Raw genomic sequence first — 24,732 nt, 5'->3', positions numbered from 1 at the left:
AAATATATAATCCTGATGGAATCAGGCTAAAAGGCACATGCTTCTTCTATTCAGCTGGCTTCTGTTCTTGTGGGGCCAACCCTCATTCCTCTTTCTATTTCCCTCTCTCTTACATATTCAAGGTCTTTAATAATTTCTCCATTCAGCCAATATTCTAGTTTTTAACCACCAAAAAAAAACCTATTTGTTGCTTACTTTAGTAAATAACCAAAAAACTTTGTTTGGGTGGTTGGTTAGGATGTGAAGCATCCCATCACAAGCATTACTCATGACTCAATCAACCTAGTGCTTCTTTCCGCCTAATTATTTTGAGTAGGAGAAGCAGGCTAAGAAAACAACAGAGCTACATCTCAGAGATACACAAAAACTTAATAATTTCTAGTAAAAATAGTAAGTTAATTCTTTTTATTTGGTGGAATAAACTACAAATTAATTGAATTTGTTCCCAAATGAGCAGTTTTCAAATATGTGTTTTTATGTTAATGTCTTTTGTTTTAAAAATATTTTCTTATGGCACCTTTTATGTAACACTGAAATTTTAGAAGTTTTAGTTATAATTTGAAATAAAAGTACATGATAATCAAAAGTTTTTTCTTTATTTTCACAGACTTCCAAGTCACTTAGCATGCAGTTTGCCAGTATGGGACAAGAACCTTATTTTCTGTCAGCAGTCACTTTTCAACATTACACTCCAGAAATGGCTGAGGAAGAAGGGTATTTCACTTAAATGTTTCAAATGCAAAATCTTTTGTTTTATTCAATGAAACTAAAACTAGATAGATTTTCATGATGAAATAAAAATTCCCAGGGGAGTTTGATTTAATTTTGATTTTATGTCTAATAATAAATGTTTGAATTGGCTGTCCTTTGGACAGAAGGAGCTTTTAAATTCTACTCCAAACATGCCTCCCATTCAGAAGTTATAAGTCGTATTCCTTGGTTGTGTTTCCAGTACTGTATAGCAGTTCCTAAATTCTCAACCAAGGAACTCATCTAATATGTCTACACTGGTAATAAGTCTAAATGTTTCAGTATATCCTCAAAATCTTAGCTGAATCAATGAATGAATCAAAAAGTACTTATTATACACTTGCCATGTGCGAGAAATTATGCTTAGTGCAGGGATACAAATAAAAAACAAGAAAATCCATTTCCTCAAAGAATTTATATTCTCAGAGGAGGATGCAACACATCTAGAGGAGTGGTGGCCATAGGGATAAGAGTTTAGTCTGAGAAGTCACAGGGACAGTGAGTTGAGTTAGGGGAGTCAGTTGACATGATGACCTTTGCAGAAGTAAATATACTACTGACTTAATGAATGAGCCCAAAGTTAGAGATGGGAGTGGAGTTTGCATGTATGATGGGTAGGTGACCAAGAGTCCTTGTCTGGACAGAATATGATAATGGGCTAAGTGAGTCTGTGCTCACTTGCCAGTCTAGACAACTCAAGTCTCAAGACAGGAATTCCAAATGCAATCCCTAGGTGGATTGCTTCCCACCACCTCTTCTATTGCATTGAATATACTTTTGCCAAACTCACTAGTAGTAGAAATGAATAAATTGGAGTCCTTGGCTTATATTTTGTGTTTAAAAAATAAAAAGTTAAAAAGCAAAAGTCATCCTAGATCAGAGATCAATTTCAGGTATCAGTCCCTGGTGAACTGTTGAATAGAAATGGCCCTACACCCATCATAGATAATAGGTAACTGTTTTAACTCCTTTCTCACCAAATTTGCACCAGACCCATTAATAAGTGGACTACGTAATAGTCCATGTGCCCCTAAGTTAACAGAGATTTTTTTCAAGAAGACTGGAGTTCTTCCTTTGTGGCAATGAGGAGGACAGCTATGACTTGAGTGAAACATACATATACATATGTGTATATGTATATATATATATATATATAGACATATATATATATATATAGAGAGAGAGAGAGAGAGAGAGAGAGAGAGAGAGAGAGAGAGAGAGAGAGAGAGAGAGAGAGGAGAGACTCTCTGTCTCTGTCTCTGTCTCTCCACTCCCCGGCCCAAGGGCTTTGGGGCTACATCTCCCAGAAACTCAAATAGCTAGCTCCTGAGAATCTTCTCTCTACCCATTAAGGAATGTCTTCCCAAACCTCACTAAAACAGTAGTGGTTGGATATGAAGTGTTCAAATTTGGAGTTGATGATATAATATTGAGAGAAGGAATTTATGCTGAAAGACACATTTCAGGCAATATTGTTTGTAATTAGATGTCCCTTGTTTCAGAAGATTCCCAAATTTACCCAGGGACCTATCTGATTGTCTCACATTCCCACTGTTATGAGTAGGTTAGAAGGAGGCTGTGCTGAGCACAGCAGGGCAATACGCTGGAAATGAATGTGAGATCCTCCACTTACACCCATAGTTTGGGGAAAGAATAAATAAATAGGTGAGCCAGCCTTGCATTGATTTCTGTGCTTTTGTTCCATAGACTTGCTTACCTTTGCAAAATAATGGAAGAAAGTTGGTCATGCAAATTTCAGCAAAGTCTCTGAAATGCTTCTAGCACATTAGCTATTGGGGTCCAGTCCAGTAAGCATTTATTAAGTAGGTAACATATGCGAAATACTGTGCCAGGTTTTAAGGATTTTTTAAAGCAGCCTCTGTTTTCAAGGAACTTATATTCTCCTGGGGTGATAATACATATGTATGCACAGTATAATTTGAAGAAGTTAGCACTAAGATTTGAGGGGATCAGAAATGGCTTCCTGTAGAAGGAAGCACATGAACTGAACCTATAAGTAAGCAAGGGTTGAGGCGAAGAGGTAACATATTCCAGGCATGGGGACGAACATGTGCAAAGGCACAAATGGGAGATGGAGCATAATGTATGGGGAAAAGCAAGGAGACCAATCTATCTGGAAAGCAGCCTATGAGAGAGGAAATACAGAGCAATAAGCCTAGAAGTGTAATCTGTAGTTATATATTGTGAAGGACTTTAAAGACCTAGACCAGGGCTTTCCAAAATATGGCCTGCACAGTGCGATTTTATGCGGCCCGCCTGTGGGTTTCAATTTTCATGAGCGAAAAAAATAAAATAATAATTTGCATGGAATGTGTATTAGATTTTTAAATTCCATCACTAATAACTAATCTTGTTGATGCCAATTTTCTTTGGTGTTTTTAAGCAGTATTACAGACAGAACATATCACATGGAGTTTTCAATCGATCTGTGGGTCACGTTGCATCTGTATGATGCAGACTAGTCAGTATGCGCCTATCTTTATACTGTTGTGATGTCACTTTGTTGTTTTGTGTTTGCTTTTGTGCTTCACACCTTTGTCCATCGTATTGATGACGTTCGTTCCCCCACTTTCTATTAGTGCATTGTATTTTTTTGTTCTGGGTGCGACCCTCAGATAATTATTTTATTTCAATGCGGCCCTAAGATAACCTAAGGTTGGACAGCCCTGACCTAGACAATTAAACCACTCTGCTTAGAGTGGTGATAGAATGTCACAGCATGATTTGTCATGTGTGAACACGTATCATTTTCTCACTTAGCATGAATACTTCCCTAGCTAGGTATGACAGGATATCTGTTCATATTGTCTGAGGGACTTGGCCAGGTCCTCTTGGTCCCATATAAAACAATAGAGCAAGTTGGAATCAGAGATCCAAGGGTGTGACACCAAAGAGGAGATAATATTCCAGCAAAACCCAAATGAAGGAATTTTTCTTCTTTGTAGAAAAATTATTCATTTATTTTTAACATCCTTTTCTTTTGAAATTTTGAGATTCAGATTCTCTCTCCCACCTTTCCCTTACCCACTGAGAAGGCAAACCAAATTATATCAATCATTAGCCATGTCACAAAAAAGCAAAATAATAATAATAATGAAGAAAGAGAAAAATTATACTTTAGTTTACACTCAGTGTTCATCAGTCCTCTCTCTGGAGGTGGTTAGGATTTTTTCATCATAAGTCTTTTGGAATTGTCTTCCATCATTGTATTGATCAGAGTAGCCAAGTCTTTCACAGCTGATCATCATTGCAACATTGCTGTTACTGTGTACAGTGATCTCTGGGTTCTCACTTCACTTTGCATCAGTTCACATAGGTCTTTGATTTCTTCTGAAAACTGCCTGTTCATATTCTTTGACCATTTATCAGTTGGAAAATGGCTCTTATTTTTATAAATTGACTCAATACCCTACAAATTTGAGAAATGAAACCTTTATCAGGGAAAGTTGCTATAAATTTTTTTATATTACTGCATTGTCTATAGTTTCCCTGATTATCTCTTTTAATTAGATCTGGTTTTGCTTTTGCTTTGTCTGAGATTATGTTTGCTACCACTGCCTTTTTTTTGCTTCAGCTGAAGCATAATAGATTCTGCTCCATCCTTTATTTTAACTCTGTGTGTGTATCTTTCTGTTTCAAGTGTGTCTCTTGTACACAGTATATTGATATTGTTGGATTCTGGTTTCTAAGCCATTCTGCTATCTACTTCCATTTTATGTGTGAGTTTCATCCCATTCAAAGTTATGATCACTGTGTATTTCCCTCCATCCTATTTCCTTCTGTTTATCCTTTTCTCTCTTTTGATCCTGTCTCTCCTCAGAAGTCTGTTTTACTTCCTCCCATTGCCTCCTTTTTATCATCCCCCTTCCATATTTTTTATCCCCCTCCCCTATTTCCCTTTTGGGCAAGATAGGTTTCTATACCCAACTGAGTGTGTGTGTGTGTGTGTGTGTTTGTTTGGGTTTTCTTCCCTCTTTGAACTTATTCTGATGAGAGTAAGGTTGCATTGCCTGCTACCCCCACCCCCACCTTCCCTTTACTATAAAACTTCTTCCATGTGCACCTCTTACATGTAAGAAAATTTTCTTCATTCTGCCTCTCCCTTCCCCCTTCTCCCAGGGCATGTCCTTTTCTCACCCCTGCTTTTTTTATTTTAGAGATCATCCCAACATCAGTATTTTTCAGTATTCAGTATTTTTTTTGTGTTTCTTTTACCAAGCTGTTAGTTCTCTTTTCATAACTTTCTGATATCACTCATTTCTTTTCCCAATTTTTCCTCTACCAAATTTATCTCTTTCTTTAACTCTTCCAGGAATTCTTGCTGGCCTTGTATCTAATTAACATTTTTCTTTGAGCCTTTGCTTGTAGCTACTTTACATTGTTACCTTCTTCTAAGTTTATGTCTTGGTCTTCCCTGCCACCATAGTAACTTTTTAATGGTCAGTTTCTTTTTGTTGTTATTTGCTTATCTTCACAGCCTATTTCTTCAGTTTGAACTTTATGCTAAAGTTGGACCCTACTTACCTGGGGTTGGCGAGGCACTGTGCCAAACTTCAGGCTTTTTTTGTGCTGCTGTTTTCAGAGCTAGTTCTGGGGGTCTGCAAGTTTTCAATGTTTCCAAAGTGGTGATATCCTGGGAGAGTTGTAGTCACTGCTCTCCTGGTCTGTGCTCTGGTCTTTACCCAGGAAGAACCCCTGCTTCCCCGTAGCCACAAATGCTAGCACTTGTCTTGGTCCTGGAACTGTGACCATGGCTCCTGCTCCATTTTGTGACCACTCACAAGTGCTCCTCTACATCCTGAACTGTGACCCAGAACTGCTTATGAGCAATATAATTGCCAATCAGCACCAGCTGCGCCCAGTGTCAGCAAAGAGTCCCCTGTAATCTCTTTCTGACAAGTTAGTTGTCTGACCCCCTTACCATCTTTGGGCTGAGAGGTCCTGAAGCTGTTGCTGCCTCCAAAGCACACTGCTGGTACTCCTGTTCCACTATACACTTGTGCCTACCCCAGTGTCACAGTCCTCTCCTGCAGACCTCCTAAATTGCCTTAGGCTGGGAAAAAACATGTCTCCCTATGCCTTTTTGTTGGCTTTGCTGTTCCAGAATTTTGTTTGAGGCGTTATTTCAAAGTTATTTGGAGTGGAATATTGGGAGAGTTCATCTGGGTCCCAGCCTATACTCCACAACCTAGAGGAGGAATGATTAAGGGGAGAGAAGCAAAGCCCTGGACTTTGGTATCCTCTCCTCCTTCCACATTGGCCAGTGGAGCCTGAGGCACTTTGAAGGGAAAGATGCAGGGGATTTGGACTTTTCTCTGTGCATTCTAACAGCCTCGATGAAATAGCCCATACAATGACTGCATCTGGAGCCAAGGACAGACTGGATGAGATGAGGAAAACAAATTCCAGGCTCTACAAAGAAGCATAGCAGTAAAACTACACTATATCTAAAAGGACCATCCTGATGATTTCCAGGGTCTGTGAGTTACCTGTTTGCCACATATACTGTCTCACTTCCCCTTGACTTTGTATACACTGGTAGAAGAGTGTGTCACAGACTTTTAATGGGGGAGAGGAAGGAAGAGTTATGACTTGTACCACCCGTTCTTACTATACCACATTAATAAATATCCCTTTTTAAAAGGTAATCAAAGTTGGGTGGCTAATTAAATAAACTAATGACAGAAAGCACACGGGCAGGGGCTCATGCCAATCCCAACCCTTCAGGGATTCTCACCTGAGAGAACCCTGAGAGGACCTGGTAGCCAGCCACTAGGGACCAGCCTGCTAGTGAGAATGGAGGCTTGGGACAGTAAACCCAGAGTTTAAAGGTGCTACCATGGTAATAGGCAGCCATTGAAAGTGCTTAAGTAGGGGAATGGCACTGTCAGATTTGATCTTTAGGAAGCATACTTTGGCAGCTCTGTGGAGGATGAATTAAAGGGGAGGGGAAGCCCAGAAGCTATGTTTTTAATTAGGAGGCTATAGCAATAGTCTTTATGAGAGGTGGTAAAGGCCTGAACCAGGGGAGAAGTCAGATGAGGCAAGAGAAAGGGACAGATGTGAGAAATGTCATCAAGGTCAAATTGATAAAACATGGGAATTGATTGGCTTTGAGGGATTAGGAAAAGTGTAAGATGACTTCAGGGTAATGAACCTGAGTGACTGGAAGGAGGGTGGTATCCTCAACAGGAAGTAGGAAATTTGGTGGAGTGATGCAGTTAGTGGGAAAGATAACGGGCTATGTTTTGGACATGACAAATGAGAGATACCTATGAGACATTCCTATAGAGAGCCCCAAAATGCAATTATTGATGTGGGACTGAAATTTGAAACAGAGACTAAGGTTGGATATTTTTTTTAATTTAAATTTATTTATTTAACATAAGGTTGGATATTTAAAGCTGACGGAGGAACAGTCAGATGGATAGGGGGAAAGTCAAGGGAGCACAGCATCTTGAAAGCCCAGGAGTAAGAGTCGGTCGGCAGGGTCAGACGAGACCTTCCTTGGTGAAATGGATAGAATGCCAGATCTGAATTTAGTGAGACCTGGGTTTGAATCCTGCCTCAGGTATTTATTAAATCTAATCCTATGCAAGTGATGTAACCTCTCCAGGCCTCAGTTTCCTCATCTTTAAAATGAAGTGATTGGACTCAGTTACTTGGAAGGTCTCTCTCCCCTCTTAATTGAATACTACAGAAAAGTCAGGAAGGACGAGGACCTCTTATCCAGAAACTGAAGCAAAGAAGGGAAGAATGGGATGATTTTGATAACTTTTGAAGTGAATAGGTGAGAAAAAGAGACATCAGGATAACTCCTGTTTTCTCAGCATTGAAGGGAGAGTAAGAAGGGGTAATGTGAGAGGTTAGGACAGAAGGCTGCCCACCCATCTCCACTGCTGTGATTGTGTGTGACCCTGCTGCACCTCCAGGGAAAGCAGATAGGAAGATGTCCTATCTGTGTTTTTCCAAGCATTGCTTTGAATATCAGCAGCAAGCACACCGGAAAATAATGTTGAGACTCATGGAACTTCAAGTTGGAACACGTGCCTCCCTTCCCCCAACCAATATGAACCCTCAAAAGGACTATCCCAGGTTTAAGGCACTCTGTGGATCAGCACCCAATCAAAACCATAGTTCATGAGACCCTACAAATGGATTTCCTCTTTACCAACCAGCTGGAGGACAATTTAGTTCAAGGCTTTTTATTAATCAGAGCATAGCAAATCAAGCGATGAGGAGAGATTCCTTATGTACACATGTGGTATACTCATCTACAAGTTACCACATCACCATTGGGGAAATACACACACACACACACATGCATGCACACACAGAGAATAGTCATGATAAGGGAACATGCATGAAGGGCACATATCAACCAATCAATAGTTATTTGCTAAGCACCCACAGTGTCCCAGGCACTGCCAAGACCAAAGGGAAACAGTTCCTTGCCACCAGCGGCCATGGGGCCAGGCCACCAGAAAGTGAAAAGGATGCCACAGAGAGTGAGAAGATTACATGGGCCAGGCAAGAGAGTATAGCACAGCTCCATTTATTAAGCTGAAGAAAAGGGCTTATATACCTTTTTAAGCAAGCAGATCAACAAGCTCTTGTGCGTGAGACATTTGTTCCATTGCATGACTTCCTCATGCTTTGTTCCCTTTTTGCCATAACAATATCATATTAACAGCCCACAGGTGGTGTTTAGCACGTGTGTGTCATGGGGGGTTTGGAGAGCCCACATCCTAAGTAGCACGTGTGTGCTGAGGGGGTTTTGGAGAGCCCACAACCTGAGTTATCAGCCCAAGGGCAAGAACAAGCTTCAGGGAAAACCTGGCCTGTACTTTATCCCAGAATGGACTTTCTCAGAGCTGGCCCTCCACAGTTTCTACCTTCAAGGATCTTACATTCAAAATAAGATAACACAGACATAAAATACATAGAACATTAACAAGATGATAGTTTTAGGAGGGATGTCACTAGCAGCTGGGGAGATCAGAAAAAGCTTGATGTTGGAGATAGATCTTGAGCTAAGTTTTGAAGGAATCTAGAGATTCCAAGAGATGGTGATAAGGAGAGACTGCATCCTAGGTATTTTGTCTAGTGTTGAATTAAGCCATTGGTCCTAGACAACTATTTGACTTGGGATTAGAAAATTGATTTTTGATTATGAGTCCGTGTTTTCGAAGCCCATTTTGAAGACTCTGCCCTCTTCCCTGCCCCCTGCAAAAACAACAACAAACCACATTCTCAGGAGCTGTGTGGAAGGCTAAACCAACAAAGCAAGAATGTGGATTCTGCCAGCTTCATTTAAATAGGAGTGAGCTAAGTGGGGCAGGCAGGGTCCACCTTCCTGCATCCTACATTGTGCATCATATCCATCATTCAGCAGTAAAAATCACTGGTTTTTTATAAGCCTAAATCTAACTGGCACAAATGTTCTGCCTCCCTACAAAAGAAACCTGTGTGATTCTGGTGCTAGCCACTAGGGGAATGACTAGAGTCGGAAGGAATTTACTGACCCCCAACCTCTCAGTCTAGGGACTTCCCCTTGAGTGTAGGCATGCAGGAAGTGAAAGAAGAGGTCTTGACAGCTGCCTACAGGGTTCTGGTGTTCCAAGCTATCAGCCTGACCTCGAAGAATTACATGTTTTGAGAGAGGAGTTTCTGGACAATGTCATTCATGAACTCTAGCCTCTTAAATAGAGACTGGGACTTTTCTGGGCAGTACCAGATTTGGGGTTGCTTTGAAGGCAATCCCAAGTTTAGGAGCCTGGAATTAGGCCAAACAAGGCAATTTATTAGGTAACATGGTCCTAGAATCAGGACATCTTTCCAGAGACAGGGAATTATCTAGGCATCACCAGTCTCAGTGATAGCTTTCTTGATCCCAAGTTCAATAGCTTGGGATATGATAGAGAAGGGAAATTTTCTTCATTTTCATCACAGGATAAAATTCTAAAAGCAAGTGATTGCATACCCTTACATCTGCCTGTGTTAGATAAAATATAGCTGTCTCTTCAGATTATGGCTGAAAGGTTTAGGTTGGTGGCAAGCCATAAGAATGATGGTTTAATTAGAAATGTTTTTATAGGTATAGATAGTGGCTGCCTTTCAGCCCCACTGAAAATGACTTTAGTATTTCCATTCTTACACTTGCCCGATGTTTTACTTAATCCTAATCCATAGTTCTAAAATGGTGCTGGTCCAGTTGGACTGATTATATATAAAAAGAGCAATTGAAGAAAGACAGGAAGACTTTACACATCTTTGCAGAAGGGCCCAAAGTCATCACGCTTGTTTTATTCTCTAAATTTCAAGCATAAAGGTATGCTACACCTAGCACAATGGTTGTGATAAGAAATTAACCATAGATGAACCAGGGGTGTGCTGGAGCCAACTCTCACTTGCTTGAAATAGTGAATTCTTAAATTTTAATTATGAGCAAATGCTCAGAAACCAGGAAACACAGCAAATCAGGGCTTGTTTTTTATTGTCTAGACTTAAGAAAGTGATGGAGAAAAGGTTAATAATGAAGATTAAACTTTAAAATGTGTCACATATATGCATACATATTTTTCCAGCGAGCTGGTTGTTAACACATTTATCAACATACCCCTACATGAAGCACTATAAAATCATAAATTATTATTGTTGTCATTTACCTTTAGGACCTTGAAATAAAATATCAAACCACTGTTAGGACCTTAAGTAAGTAAAATGAGTATGACCGCAATATAATGGAATCACCACCCTACTGGAATATGTAAAACATGCTTAGCTTTATATATAAGTACTTTACTATTGGCATAAAATCTATAAAAGCAATAAAAAACACATTATTAAAAAACATCTACCTCTTGGTGGTGCAGCGGTTAAAGTAACTGGGCCTGGTGTCCAGAATACCCAAGTTCAAATCTGGCTTCAGACACTTACTACCTGTGGTATCCTGGGCAAATCGCTTAACCTCAATCTTTTCCCAGTTTCTTCAACTGTAGAATGGGGATGATAATAATAGCACAGACCTCCCAGGGTTGTTGTGAGGATCAAATAAAATAATACTTGTAAAGTCCTTAACACAATGCCTGGCACAATAGTGGGCACTACAGAAATGCAAGCTATTACCAGCAGCAGCTCCTTGAGAGCGGAAACTGCCTCAGCATTTCATCAGTGCTTATTGGTTGATTGATCTTCCCTCACCCCACCCTAGGACCCTTCCTTATAACTAAGAAATACAATGGAGCAAAAGCAACCAATACAGTAACTTTATCTGTGCCCGTGTGCCACATTTGTCATCTGTATTCATCTGACCTCTTGATTCAGTACTGGTCATTGCATTTTTCTAAGTTTGGTCGCCTTTTTGAGCTTTTTCACTTACATGACTTTAGTCATTGTGCGTGCGGTTGTCCTGGCCCTGCTTACTTTGCTCTGCATCAATTCATACAAGTCTTTCTGTGTTTTTCTCAGTTCCTAATGTCGATCATTTCTTAGAGTTCAATAATATTCTATTACATTTGTGTAACTTTGTTGTACCATTCTATAATTTGATGGGCCGTTACTTTGTTTCCTCTTTTTTGCTACCAAAAAAAGTAGTGTTGTGAATTATTTTGCTACATACTGGATCAGTCTTTTCATACTTCACTTCCTCAGGGTACATGTCCAGCAGCATGATGTCTATGTCAACGGGTGTGAACAGTTAGTAGCTTTTCTCACATAATTCCAAATTCAAAAATCACTATTTGTCTATTTCATTGGAACCGTCCTATGGAATACTCCAAGGTATTCCTTGCTCTTCCCATTTTTCCACTGAGTGGCAGCATAGGAACAAAAATAGTTTTACTCTAAAATAATGACACCGCTTTTCTTCTGTGTCTTATGGTATCATACATCCATGACTCCCTTAGAGCAGCAATCAGGAATCCACTTTAGTTCCGTGGTACCCCCTGTAAAGCCAGGCAATGTCTGTGAATGTTACTGGAAGGTCTAACATTGTGAGCAGGAGAAAAGCAACAGCAAGTGTTCAGAGGAATGAAATGGGAGTCCCAGCTCCGGGAATAGCTATTTGGCCTTTCTGGGCCTTGGTTTCCAAAAACTGACTATGAAAAGGATCCCTTCTGTAGTCATGGTGATGATAAGGGAAAAATCATAACTTTTTTCCTACCAGAAAGGAAAATGTCATCCATCTCTTCTGCAAAGGGTCCTCCTTTTCCCTGACAGGCTCTAATCTTACCTTGTACTGATATATCACATTTAGAAGACCGCCCCCCCCCCCCAACTTTAAGATACCTTAAGGAGTTTGTATTATAACACAAATATTATTCAAATTGTTCGCTTTCCAGGCTGATACGATTCAGTCATTATTCTAGTTACACTGGCAGTCTTCTGTAATTTGTGGTAATTATTCTTTTTTCCTTTTTAATACAAAAAAAGCATAAAGACAAAAATTTCAAAAGACAAAAATAAACAAAATGAAATGATAAGGTTAAAACATTGACTCTGGTGTCAGAGCACCTGTGTTCAAATCTCATTTTCCTGATGCTTATTACCCATGGGACTCTGAGCAAGTCAATTCACCTATAACTCTGGTCCCCATCTGTAAAAAAAAAAAGGGGGGGGATTGGACTTAATGGGCAATGAAATACATTCTAGATCTAAAAATAAATTCAGTGATGAGTGGTGCAGGTAGAGCACCAGGCTTGGAATCAGGAAGACTCATCCTCCCAAGTTCAAATCTATCCTCAGGCACTTACGAGCTGTGTAACCCTGGGCAAGTAATTTAACCCGGTTTTGTAAAATGTGCTGGAGGAGGAAATCACACACTACTCCAGTATCTCTGCCAAGAAAACCACATATGGGATGAGGAAGAGTTGTACATAACTGAAACAAATGAACAACAATAAATTAATTTGGTGATCATGGGGAACCCTTCTAGTTCTGAATATGAATAGGAGAAGGGAAAAGAGGACAGGGAGATTAAAGAGAAAAAAGTCGTCTGAGGGGGAGTAAGTAGCCTAGGGCTGCTCAGTATTACCTCGGGAGACACCTACACTGTAGTTTTTTTTAAACAGTTTATTTTATTTTACCAGAACACAAATACAAAATAGAGAAAAGAAACAAAAAACATATAAACTTAAATATTGAAACTTAAATATAAAGAAAGGGGGGGAAAAGCATGTCATGTGCATAGCAGAACATAGGAGAGGATTCAAAATATGTAACAATAAATTTTCATTTCAAGAAAGCCTGTATGATCAATAATACACCTTGTGTTGAGAATTGTCCATCTTTTCTTTGTGTTTTCTTTTGTTCTCTGCCGTGCACTTTTTAACTTTGTTCTTTTTTCCCCTCCCTCCACCCCCCCAGAAGGCTACAATATAATTTAGATATTTCTTGATATATACATACACATACAGATATATACATACACTTATGCATATATACATGCATATATAGACATATACTTTCCCAAACATAATCTACTCCTGATCTTTGTTTTTTATGTTTGTACATATCTTTTGTTTCCTCTCCTTCCTGCCTCCTCTACTTTACTTCCACCTGGACATCGCCTTCCTGTTACTTGCCTACCCCCCTCTTCCACCAACCACCTTGCCATATTACTTGCCTTCCCCCCCAGGATCCCTCCCCTATCCCCCCATTCCCATTAATCTAAACTCCCTTTACCTATTCCCTCATTCTCCCCTCTAAAAATCCCTCCCTTGTCCTAATCCCTCCCTTGTCCTCTCCCCCCTCACTATACCCCTACTATTTTATTTCTTCTAAATTTAGAAGACTTTTATACTCTTCTAAATGTATATATGTGTGTGTTGTTTCCTCTTAAACCCATTCCTGATGAAAGTAGGTTACCAGAACTACAGCCCTCCTGCCCCATCTAAATCCTCTATATCATTTCTTCTTCTTGCACCTCTTTTGTATAAAATAGTTACTCTTTCTAGCTGTCTGTTAATGGTTTTACTTTTTAAATTCATATCATATTCAGGTTTATCCCCCTCTTTCTTATGAGCTCGACAATTATTAATAAGAATGTTAGAAATACATTTTACATTTTATGTTAAATAAAAGGTAAGCAGTCTGTTCTTATGAATCCCTTATAATCAGTCTTTGGTGTGTACCTTAGGTTTCTCTTGGTTCTTGTATGTCAAATCTTCTATTAAGTTCAGGATTTTTTTTAACAAAGTCTTGAAAGTCTGAGCGTTTGTCAAATGTCCATTTTTTTTCATTCAAGATAATACTGAAATTTGAAGGGTATGATATTTTTGGCCAGAGCCCCAGGTCTTTTGCTCTTTGATATATTGTGTTCCAAGACCTGCGGTCCTTTAATGTCTCTGCTGCTAGGTCTTGTGTAATTGTAATTGTGGTGCCATCATATTTAAATTGTTTTTATCTTGATGCTTTTAATATTTTATCCTTGAGCTGCAGGTTCTGGAATTAGACTATGATATTCCTATGAGTTTTCCTCATAGGATCTCTTTTAAGTGGTGTGCGATGGATTTTTTCTATTTCTACTTCCCTGCCTTGTTCTAATGCTTCAGGACAATTTTTCTTTAATTGTTTCTTGTATAATTATATCAAGATTCTTTTTTTGATTGTGACTTTCAGCTACTCTGATTATTTTTATATTTTCTCTTCTTGATCTATTCTCCAAATCTGTTGTTTTTCTTATAAGATGTTTCACTTTCTCTTCTACTTTTTCATTATTCATGTTTTGTTTAGTTATTTCTTGATCTCTTATAATTTCACTGGCTTCACTTTGCCCAATTCTGATTTTCAAGGTGTCATTTTCTGCCTTGAGATTCTGGATCTCCTTCTCTAATTGGATGATTTTCCTTTCCTAACCTTCTTGTTTTTCTTGGATTATTTTTATTTATTTATTTTAGTCTTTCCTCCATCTCTGTCATTTGATTTTTAAAGTCTTTTTTAAGATGTTCTATAAATTCTTTTTGGGCAAGTGACCATTTGACATTGCTCTTTGGGGGTTTCTTTACTTCAATATCCTCCTCTGAAGATGAACCCTGGTCATCTCTATTCCTGTAATAGGTTTCTATAGTTGGATTCTTTCTCCTTTGCCTGTCCATTTTTTTTTGTAGTAATAACTTGATTTTTGTAATCACCTCTAGCCCTGGGGTATGGAAACTGGCACCTCTTGCCCCACATCTTCAGTTCTCTCCTCTAGCCTGGAACCAAAGCCAAAACTCCAACTTTCTGTAAGTGTCCACAGCCAGAGGCTTTCTGCCCCACTGCTTCTGCACTCACCAGGTGTGTGCTGGTTGCTTCTTGCCCCCACCACTCCTCGCGACACAGCTGGGTCTGGCGTTCCTCATCAGCAGAGGTTCCCGAAATCTTCCTGGACTCAAACGTCCTCATAAGCAGAGGTTCCCGCAATCTTCCTGGACTTAAACGCACAATTCCCCTCACTATCCTGAGGTGAAAAGTTCCAGTGGCTGGGGCTGAGGCAGCCTCTCAGACCAACTAACCCCGGGGCTTGCCGCTACTTGTTTAAGAGGCATCCCGGCTTGTTAAATCGGAACCTAGCCTGGAGGTGTTTACTCCTCGCGAGGCGGGGACCAAACATAGTCCTGGGGTTTTTCTTCAGATTTTCTCAATCTTTCTGAGGAAAACCCCGGTTGTGCCCCTATTTTTCTTTGTCTCCACCCACACTTTGTTTGCCCTAAGGTGTTATTTTAACTCTTTTGTGGGGGAAAATCTTAAGAGCTTGGAATTTTCTGACCTACTCTGCCATCTTCCCAGAATCCTCTCCCACTGTAGTTTTTTTTTTTTTTTCAGTTGTGTCTGACTCTTCATGATCCTGTTTGGGGTCTTCTTGGCAAAGATACTAGAGTGGTCATTTCCTTTTCCAGCTCATTTTACAGTTCAGGAAATTTGGCGTTTAGTTGGGGATTTTTAATTTGTTCATTTTCTAGCTTTTTTAGTTATATGCCTGTATGGGGCAGAATTTTTAAATAATAGGAGAGATATCCTTAGGAGGAACAAAGTAAATTTATTCTACAAACCTTGCAAGATTCGAGCACACCTCCATAATGGAGGAGGTGAGGTAAAAGGGAACCTGCCTTAATTTATAGTCTTAATGAAAAAGATTCCCACCCACCTCTATCCCTTCTCACCATTGGGGGGAGGGGGGGGCTTACAGTCTAGGCGCGAAAACTACACAGAGGACCAAGATTGATCCGGTTCATTCAGGTTTTTCCCTATCAGAACTTAACTGCCAAGGTGGTGTCTGAAAGTCTAGGAGAAATGGGGTTGGTGGGGAGGAGAGACCCTTCCCAGAGCAGAGAACAAATAGCTCACAGGAAGTTCATTATCTTCTAACATCTGAGAGAGGGGGGGTGGGAAGGGCATGCCTTCCAAAATTACAAGGCCAAATCCCCCAAACCTCTCCATTAGACACACCCTGTGAAGTCTTCACAATTATCCATCCCATGCATGCCTAATTCATAAGATCTCCTCTTTCTCTATTTTATTCGAGTAAGCATTTAGAGATATAAAACTTCCCCTAAGAACAGCTTTCACTGTATCCCACAAGTTTCAATATGTTGTCTCATTACTGTCATTCTCTTGGATGAAGTTATTGATTGTTTCTATGATCTGTTGTTTGACCCAATCATTCTTTAGGATTAGATTGTTTAGTTTCCAATTAATTTTTAGACTATCTTTCCATGGCCCTTTATTACATCTAATTTTAATTTCTTTATTATCTGAAAAGGATATATTTAATATTTCTGCTGCTTTGCATTGGATTATGAGGTTTTCATGCCCTAATATGTGGTCATTTTTTCTGTAGGTACCATGTACCACTGAGAAAAAGATATATCACTTTCTATTTGCATTCATTTTTCTCCAGATGTCTGTTATATCTAACATTTCTAAAATTCTATCCATCTCCTTCTTTCTTGTTTATTTTGTGGTTAGATTTATCTAGTTGTGAGAAAGGGAAGTTGAAGTCCCCCACTAGTATAGTTTTGATATCTATTTCTTCCTACAACTCCCTTAACTTCTCCTCTAAGAATTTGGATGCTATACTGCTTGGTACATATTTGTTTAGTATTGATATTACTTCATTGTCTATGGTACCTTTTAGCAGGATGTAGTTTCCTTCCTTATTCCTTTTAATTAGATCTATTTTTGCTTTTGCTTTGTCTGAGATCAGGATTGCCACACCTGCTTTTTTTTTTTTTTTTGCTTCACCTGACGCATAATATATTTTGCTCCAGCCTTTTACCTTTACTCTGTGTGTATCCCTCTGCTTCAAAAGTGTTTCTTGTAAACAACATATTATGATTCTTAATCCACTCTGCCATCTGCTTCCATTTTATGGAAGAGTTCATCCCATTTGCATTCACAGTTATGATTACTCTCTGTGTCTTTCTCTCCATCCCATTTTTCTCCATTTATGCTTTTTATCTCTCCTTTCTCCCTTTTCTTCCTCACTAGAGTTTTGCTTTCACCCACTGCCTCCTTCAGTATGCCTTCCTTTCTGTTAGCTCCTTCCTTTATCTTCTGCTTTACCCTTACTGCTTCTTCCGTCCCTTCTATCTACATGCTCCCCTTTCTCTCCTCTTTCCCCTCCTACTTCCTATAGAGTAAGTTAGAGTTCGTACCTAACTGATTATGTTATTCCCTCTTTGAGCCAAGTCTGATGAGAATAAGGTTCAAACAACAATACTCATCTCCCTACCTTCTTTCCCTGTACTGTAATAGGTTTTTGTACCTTTTCATGTGATGTAATTTACCCTTGTCTGCCTTCTCTTTTCCTCTTCTCTAAGTATAATCCCTTTTCACCACTTAATTAGATTTTTTTGTCATCATATCAAAGTCAACTTATATCCACAACCTCTGTCTATGTATACCCCTTTTAAATGGCATAATAACAATACAATTATCAAGAGTTACAAGTGTAATCTTCCCTTGTAGGGATGTAAACAGTTTGCCCTCATTAATAACATGTTGTTGGTTTTTTCTTTCTTTTTTGCCTTTTTATGCCTCTCTTGAGTTTTATATTTGAAGATGAAATTTTCTGTTGAGCTCTGGTCTTTTCATCAGGAAGGTTTGGAAGTGCTATATTTCGCTGAATGCCCATCTCCTCCCCTGAAAGATTATGTTTAATTTCACTGGGTAGTTGATCCTTGGTTGTAATTTGATCTCTTTTGCCTTATGGAAAATCATATTCCACACCCTCTGATCTTTTGATGTAGATGCTACAAGGTCCTACATAGTCCTGACTGTGGTTCCATGATATTTAAATTGTTTCTTTTTGGCTGCTTGCAGTATTTTCTCTTTGCCCTGGTAATTTTGGAATTGGGCTACAATATTCCTTGGCATTTTCAATTTGGGATCTTTCAGGAGGTGATTGGTGAACTCTTTCGATAACTATTTTACCTTCTGGTTCCAGGACCTCAGGGCAGTTTTCCTTGATGATTTCCTGAAAGATGCTGTCCAGGCTCTTTTTTTCATCATGGTTTTCAGGTTGACCAATAATTTTTAAATTGTCTTTCCTGGATCTATTTTATAGGTCAGTTGTTTTATCAATGAGGTATTTTATGTTTTCTTTTATTTTTTCATTTTTTTGTTTCTGTTTGACTGATTTTTGATCTCATAGAGTCATTAGCTTCCACTTGCCCAATTCTAATTTTTAAGGAATTGTTTTGTTCTATTAGATTTTGTACCTCTTTTTCCATTTGACCCATTTTACTTTTTAAGGAGTTGTCTTCAGTGAGTTTTTGTGCCTCCTTTTCCATTTGGCCAATTCTGTTTTAGAAGGATTTGTTTTCTGCAGTCAATTTTTGTCCTTCCTTTTCCAAGCTATTGACTCTCTCTTGCATATGTCTCATTTCTTTTCCCAATTTTTCTTCTACCTCTCTTATTTGACTTTTAAAACCTTCTTCAACTTTTCCAAGAAGGCTTTTCAGGCTTGGGACCAGTCTATATTCCACTTTGAGATTTCAGGTGTGGGTATATTGACAGTGTCATCCTCTTCTAAATTTGTGCCCTGATCTTGCCTGTACCTATAAAAAGAGTGTATGGTCATTGTCCGTTTCTGCTTTTTGCTCATTGTGTTTGCCTAATACCTGGCTTTTAGAGTAGAGCTCACCTGCTGGAACACAGGGGGCACTGACCCAAGCTTCTTTTGCTGGGAACCTGGGACCTGGGACCTGTTTTTGTGTGCTGGGGCCTCAGGTGCTGGCAGCTGAAGGCTTCTTTGGTGCTGAGCTGGGGTCAGCAACACTGGAACTTTCAGGGTTGAGGTGGGGAGTCTGGCCCAAGGGGGATACCTGCTCACCAGGGCCTTGCACTGACTCCTGCTCACCCAGACTTTGTGCTTGAATGTTTGGCTGCTGGAGGATGTCTTCCTCCTGCCTGGGGCTGTGCCTCCTGGAGTTGTGCTTCCTGGATTTGTGCTTCCTGGAGTTGTGCTGAAGCACCTGGAAATTTGGCTGCTGGAGAACACCAGCACACATGTGGTTTTCCAAGGTAGTATCTACCACTTGCCTGCTCCACCACCCTGGGGCTCAAGATCTCCCCCTGGTTTGCTGAGATGGGACTTGCTGCTGGCTTGCTGGGACACCTCCAATCCTGTACTGCTCTTCTTCCCCCAGAGCAAGAGGGGCCTTTCCCATTAATCCCCCAAGCCTCCTGGGCTACAAGACTTCTGTACCCCATCTTTCTGTTTGCTCAGCTGTTCCAGAGTTTTTCCAGTGGTGATATTTTCTGAGCTTTCAGAGGTCGGTAGGGAAGGGTGAAAGAGACTTACTTCTTACTCTGCCATCTTGGCTCCCAGAAGCAGAGCAGTAGATCACTTTTTACTTCCTGGGTAAGCCTGCATGGCACAGCTCATAGTTTCATTGAGCTACACAAGCCCCTTCACCACAAAAAGGCAGTGATCCAGGAGGAGAACATAGAATTAGAACTTAGAAAAATGTAAAATTTTTAAACTTTTGATAATTTAGAGAGATCAAATCATTTTTGCAATATTAGAACTTTTTTTCCTAAAAGTATGGCTCTTATATTTCCTGCTGACATTGTTACTCAAAATTTCCTTGAGATGAAGGGGAGATACTAACATATATCAAATTTCCTGTTATATTTTTTATCTTTTAAGATTTTATTTCTTCCAATTATATGTGAAAACAATTTTTGACTTTTTAAATTTTGAGTTCCAAATTCACTCCATCTCTATCCCCTCACCTGTCTCTAATAAGGCAAGAAATTTGATACAGGTTCTTTGTGTGCATTCATGCGAAACATATTTCCATATTAGTCATATTGCAAAAGAAAATACAGACCGGAGCAAAGTCAAGATGGCAGCAGGAAAGGAGGAACTTCCTTAAGCTACCCCCCAAATCCCTCCAGACACCTCTAAAACATGGCTCTGAACAAATTCTAGAGCTGCAGAACCCACAAAATAGCAGAGGGAAACAGATCTCCAGCCCAGGAGAGCCTGGATGGTTGCCAGGAAGGGTCTATCACATGGTAATGAGAGCAGAGGGCAGCCCAGTGTGGGCCACGCCAGGACAGACCAGACCCAGAGTCAGCCAGCTAGAAGAGGACTTGGGGCCATGAAACAGTAAGCTGTGGCAGTTACCAGACTTCTCAACCCACAAATGCCAAAGAGCAGGTTAGGGGGAAACTGCGGGATCAAGTTCAGAGTGGTCCAGCCGCCGGCTCTGGGGGTGGAGGAGGTCATGCAGCAGTGGCAGTAGCAGCACTGGGAAGCTTTTGAGGCTGCCTCCACAGTGCCAGCATCAGCAGTTTCCTGAGTCCCTGGCTCACAAGGTAGGAGGAATCTAGCAGCAGATCAGAGCGGGAGTGCAAGGAGCATTTTGTGGGCACAAAGGCAGGTTCTCTTGCTGTGCCCTGCTTGGATCTGAATTGCGGTCCTGGTTGGTGGTTCTTGGGGGAGGAGGAGCACTGCTGTGACAGAGCCTGGGGTGACAGCGGAGTAGAAGTAGCTCTGAAAACAGCAGTGCTTGGACCCTAAAGCTTTGGATAAAGTATTCTCTACTCTACAAGCAGCCATATCCTGACAAAAAGCTCAAGGGTCAAGTAGTTGGATGGGAATACGAACAGGCAGTGAAAATGAACTCAGACTCAAACTCAGACTCAAACTCAAACTCTAGATTCCTTTTTTGGTGACAAAGGAGATCAAATCATACAGCTAGAAGAAGTCAACAAAGTCAAAGAGCCTACATCAAAAGCCTCCAAGAAAGATATGAATTGGGCTCATACAATGGAAGAGCTCAAAAAGCATTTGGGAAAACAAGTAAGAGAAGTAGAGGAAAAATTGGGAAGAGAAACGAGAGTGATGCAAAAAAACCATGAAAAACAAGTCAACAACTTGCTCAAGGAGACCCAAAAAAATACTGAAGAAAATAACACCTTAAAGAATAGACTAACCCAATGGCAAAAGAACTCCGAACAGCCAATGAGGAGAAGAATGCCTTGAAAGACAGAATTAGCCAAATGGAAAAGGAGGTCCAAAAGACCACTGAAGAAAATACTACCTTAAAAATTAGATTGGAGCAAGTGGAAGCTAGTGACTTAATGAGAAACCAAGATATTATAAAACAGAACCAAAGGAATGAAAAAATGGAAGACAATGTGAAATATCTCATTGGAAAAACCACTTACCTGGAGAATAGATCCAGGAGAGGTCATTTAAAAATTACTGGACTACCTGAAAGCCATGATCAAAAAAAGAGCCTAGACATCATCTTTCAAGAAATTATCAAGGAAAACTGCCCTGATATTCTAGAACCAGAAGGTAAAATAGAAATTGAAAGAATCCACCAATCACCTCTTGAAAAAGATCCCCCCAAAAAAACTCCTAGGAATATTGTCACCAAATTCCAGAGTTTCCAAGTCAAGGAGAAAATACTGCAAGCAGCCAGAAAGAAACAATTTGAATACTGTGGAAACACAATCAGAATAACATAAGATCTAGCAGCTTCTACATTAAGGGATCAATGGGCTTGGAATATGATATTCTGGAGGTCAAAGGAGCTAGGATTAAAACCAAGAATCACCTACCCAGCAAAACTGAGTATAATGGTCCAAGGCAAAATATGGATTTTCAAGCAAATAGAGTACTTTCAAGCTTTCTCAATGAAAAGACCAGAGCTGAATATAAAATTTGACTTTCAAATACAAGAATCAAGAGAAGCATGAAAAGGTAAACAAGAAAGAGAATTCGTACAGGACTTACTAAAGTTGAACTGTTATGTTTACATTCCTACATGGAAAGATGATGTGTGCAATTCAGGAGACCTTTCTCAGTATTAGGGGAGTTGAAGGGAATATAGACAGAGGGCACAGGATAAGTTGAATATGAAGGGATGATATCTTAAAAAAATGAAATAAATTTAAGGGGTGAGAGAGGAATATATTGAGAGAGGGAGAAAGGGAGAGATAGAATGCAGTAAATTATCTCACATAAAAGTGGCAAGAAAAGCAGTTCTGTTGGAAGGGAAGAGGGGGCCAGTGAGGGGGAATGAGTGAATCTTACTCTCATTGGATTCAACTTGAGGAAGGAATAACATACACACTCAATTGGATATCTTACTCCACAGGAAAGTAAGGGAAAGGGGAAAAAAAGGGGGGATGATAGAAGGGAGGGCAAATGGGGGAGGAGGTAATAAAAGCAAACACATTTGAAAAGGGACAGGATAGGATGGAAGGAAATATAGTTAGCCTTTCGCAACATGATTATTGTGGAAGTGTTTTGCATAATGATACATATGTGGCCTATGTTGAATTGCATGCCTTCCTAGGGAGTGTGAGTGGGAAGGGAAGAAGAGAGAGAATTTGGAACTCAAAGTTTAAAAGCAAATGCTTAAAAAAAATTTTGCATGCAGCTGGGAAACAAGATATATAGGGAATGGGGCATAAAAATCTATCCTGCCCTACAAGAAAGTAAGGGGAAAGGGGATGTGGGGGAATGAGGTGAAAGAAGGGAAGGCTGACTGGGGAATGAGGCAATCAGAATATATGCCATCTTGGAATGAGGGGGAGGGTAGAAATGGGGAGAAAATTTGTAACTCAAAATCTTGTGGAAATCAATGTTGAAAACTAAAATATTAAAATATATACAAGAAAATTTAAAAAAAAAACAGGGAAAAAAGAAAAGAAAATACAGACCAAAAAAAGAAAGAAAAAAGTAAGAAGTAGTATGCTTTGATCTGCATTTAAACTCCATCAGTTCTTTCTCTGGGGGTAGATAGTATTTTTCATCATAAATTCTTTGGAATTGTCTTGATCTTTTTATTGCTGAGAATAGCTAAATCATTCAAAGTTGATCATCAAACAATAATATTGTATACATGTAAAACTGTATACAATGTTCTCCCAGTTCTGCTCACTTCACTCAGCATCAGTTCATGTAAGTCTTTCCAGGTTTTTCTGAAGCCATTCACCTCATCATTTCTTATAGCCCAATAGTATTCCATCACAGTCATATACCACAACTTGTTCAGCCATCCCCCAATTGATCAACAACCCCTCAATTTCCAATTCTTTGCCACCATGAAATGAGCTACTAGAAATATTTTTGTATGTGTAGATTCTTTTCCCTTTTTTTCTTCCCAATCTCTTTGGGATACAGACCTAGTAGTGATATTGTTGAGTCAAAGAATATACATAGTTTTATAGCCCTTTGGGCATAGTTCCTATTTGCTCTCCAGAATGGTTGGATCAGTTCACAACTCCACCAATGGTATGTTAGTGTCCCAATTTTTCCACATCCCCTTCAACATTTTTCATTTTCCTTTTCTGTTATATTAGCTAATCTGATAGGTGGGAAGTAGTACCTTAGAGTTGTTTTAGTTTGCAATTCTCTAATCGATAGTGATTTAGAGCATTTTTTCATGTGATTATGGATAGCTTTGATTTCTTCATCTGAAAACTGCCTGTTCATATCCTTTGACCATTTAGCACCTGAGGAATTACTCATATTCTTATAAATTTGATTAGTTCTCTATATATTTGAGAAATGAGTCCTTTCTCAGAGAGACTTGCTGTAAGAAAAAATTTTCGCAGTTTTCTACTTTCCTTCTAATCTTGGCTGTATTGGTTTTGTTTGTGCAAAACGTTTTTAATTTAATGTAATCAAAATTATCGATTTTATATCCTATAATGCTCTCTATCTCATTTGGTAATAAATTCTTCCCGTATCCATAGATCTAACAGGTAAATTATTCCACACTCTCCTCATTTGCTTTTGGTATCACCTTTTATGTCTAAATAATGTGCCCATTTTGACCTTATCTTGATATATGGTATGAGATGTTGGTCTATACCCAAATTGCTTTCAGTTTTCCCAGCATCTTTTGTCAAGTAGTGAGTTCTTGTCCCAAAAGCTGGGATCTTTACATTTAACAAAACTTAGATTACTATGATCATTTAGTACCTTGTATTGTGTACCTAATCTGTTCCACTGATCTGTCACTCTGTCTCTTAGCCTGTACCATATTGTTTTAATGATTACTGATTTGTAATACAGTTTGAGATCTGCAACTGCTAGGAACTTCATTCACATTCTCTTCATTGATTCTCTTAATATTGTGAACTTTTGTTCTTCCAGATGAATTATGTTATTTTTGCTAGCTCTATAAAATAATTTTTGGTAGTTTGATTAACATAGCACTGAGTAAGCAAATTTATGTAGGTAGAATTGTCATTTTTATTATACTGGCTCAGAGCAATTAATATTTTTCCATTGAGCTAGTTGATCTCATTGTATTTGTGTGAAAAGTGTTAATTTAATTGTGTCCATATAGTTTCTGGGTTTGTCTTGGCAAGTAGGCTCCCAAGTATTTTATATCGTCTACAATGGAATTGTAATGTAAATGGAATTTCTCTTTCTATCTCTTGCAGCTGGACTTTGTTGGTAAAAATTTAGAAAGGCTGATGATTTAAGTCAGCTTATTTTCT

General features: G+C 39.3%; 1 protein-coding gene across 1 annotated transcript in view; it reads left to right on the top strand.

Annotated features, from left to right (window-relative positions):
• The window catches only part of CATSPERE (catsper channel auxiliary subunit epsilon), a 159,602-nt gene that overhangs the window by 10,109 nt on the left and 124,761 nt on the right, over positions 1-24,732 (top strand). Inside the window, exon 3 of the mRNA XM_036755546.1 lies at positions 608-714. Coding sequence (XP_036611441.1) covers positions 608-714 — 107 coding nt within the window. The remainder of the gene's footprint in view (positions 1-607; positions 715-24,732) is intronic.

This window comes from Trichosurus vulpecula, chromosome 4 (genome assembly GCF_011100635.1).
Source record: "Trichosurus vulpecula isolate mTriVul1 chromosome 4, mTriVul1.pri, whole genome shotgun sequence".
NCBI classification, from domain to species: Eukaryota; Metazoa; Chordata; class Mammalia; order Diprotodontia; family Phalangeridae; genus Trichosurus; species Trichosurus vulpecula.
The sequence above is the reverse complement of the archived record's forward strand: the minus strand, read 5'-3'. Positions and strand labels throughout refer to the sequence as shown.